General features: G+C 36.4%; 1 protein-coding gene across 1 annotated transcript; it reads left to right on the top strand.

Annotated features, from left to right (window-relative positions):
• LOC142544663 (transcription repressor OFP13-like) lies at window positions 1-1008 on the top strand. Its single transcript, XM_075651695.1, has one exon. It carries the CDS (start codon window positions 67-69, stop codon window positions 829-831), a length of 765 nt encoding a protein of 254 aa, XP_075507810.1. The 5' UTR covers window positions 1-66; the 3' UTR covers window positions 832-1008.
• The last annotated feature ends 773 nt before the right edge of the window (window positions 1009-1781 follow it).

The raw sequence follows: 1781 nt of genomic DNA on the forward strand, positions 1-1781 counted from the left end.
TTGAATTATTTCAATATTTGGAACCCCATTTCCTCCAAGTCCCAACCCCCCCGAAACACCCACCAAATGGGCAAGAAACCGAAGTTTCCATTTCTGTTCCGAGCCACCGAAACCGCCCCTTCCTGGCCGTGGCCGCCCTGCACCACCACTCCCAAAACCCTCTCTTTCCGTGCTACCAACAATGACAGCATAATCAAAACCCTAAACTCCGCCTTTCTTGATGACACCCCAGACTCATTTTCCAGCATTTGCAACCATTTCGAGCGTGAAAGTCTTCACGAAAATTTCTCCGGCGAGCAGAGGTCTGACGCCGACGAGTCCGCGGTGGTTCGTGGTCTGCGATCAGGCAGGCTGTTCTTCGAGCATGGGGAAACGAGTTCCATCCTAGAAGAAGCGAAAACCCATGATTTCCCTTACAGAGACAGTGTGTCAGTCTTAGCCATGGACTCCACCGATCCGTTCTCGGATTTCAGAGCTTCAATGGACGAAATGGTGGAGTCCCATGGGTTAAAAGACTGCGAAGGTTTGGAGAAGCTTTTAGCTTGCTATCTCAGAATCAATGGCAGAAGTTGCCATGGTTACATTATTGGAGCTTTCGTGGATTTGCTGTTGCATCTTGCTTTTGCTTCGAACCCCGTCGTTGATGAACCTTGTTTGTCTTGTTCTTCATCTTCAAATGCTACTCTGGGTTCATTCACTTCCCCGTTTTCGTGTTCTTCTTCCAGCTGTTCCTCCATTAGCCCCTGTTTATCTTCCCTGGAAAATGAAGATGAGTTAATCAGTGTAGAGAAAAATGGAGGTTCTTCTTCTTCTAATTTTTCTGGTGTTTGATGATATGTTACATCATCGCCCGCCGCATCGTCAATGGGTCACCATCAATATTATTGTTCGGTTCAGCCAACTTATTTTCTTGTGTTTGATGATATTTTACAGCAGTGAGCGACGCAACTTCAAAAACAAAAAAACGTTATTTTTATATTTACATTTTTGTTTGTAAATCTGTAAAAGAAAATTTAAGAAACACTTTTCTGATTTAGAGATCGCAGACAATCCCTTTTTTTTAGGGATGAAAACTGATTACTAGATTGTTTTTTTATTATTGATTAGTTAGTTGACAATTTCATATATTTTAAATATGCTAGCTCAAGTTATAATGTTTTTTGTAAAATTATTTAAATAATACAAAAAATTTGGTGTAACTAATATCTTATTTAAATAAAAAATAAAAATATGTCAAAAATATTATTTATTATTGATAATATAAAAAAAATTGATTTTTATTACGGTTAAAGATTGTCTCATATAATATTTATTATTTAAATAAATTTCGAAATAGTATCATTAGTTATAGTGTTGGTGAGACGGATTGCATCCGACCTTATAATGGGTAGTAGAGTACCAGAGTTAAATACCGTGTGACCGAATTTATCAAATCATGATTAATAAATAATTTATAAAAATATTTAAATTACATGATTACAATTGATTATTAAAAAAAATAGTTGAACTATTGTGTCTGCGTAACTCAACATTTGTCCAGGTGTTATTCAAACCCAGATTATGATAAATAAATTTGACGATTTAAATTTTAAAAATCATAATATAAATTTGTCTGCGACGGGCCATCAGAAAGTCAATTTATAGCCTGTTGTCTGTACTGAATGATACACACACAGTTTTCAGTGGTGCTGCCTGCCTGCGGTTCTGTCTATATAAATAAATCTAAAGATGATACAGAAATTAAGAAAAAGACAGATACACGTATAGAAAAATTGTCATAT

The sequence above is a fragment of the Primulina tabacum genome, chromosome 5, assembly GCF_025594145.1.
Source record: "Primulina tabacum isolate GXHZ01 chromosome 5, ASM2559414v2, whole genome shotgun sequence".
Classification (NCBI taxonomy): domain Eukaryota; kingdom Viridiplantae; phylum Streptophyta; class Magnoliopsida; order Lamiales; family Gesneriaceae; genus Primulina; species Primulina tabacum.

What these genes read in the sequence shown, in the direction of transcription:
- LOC142544663 (XM_075651695.1), top strand. Translation starts at nt 67, where the DNA reads ATGGGCAAGAAACCGAAGTTTCCATTTCTGTTCCGAGCCACCGAAACC.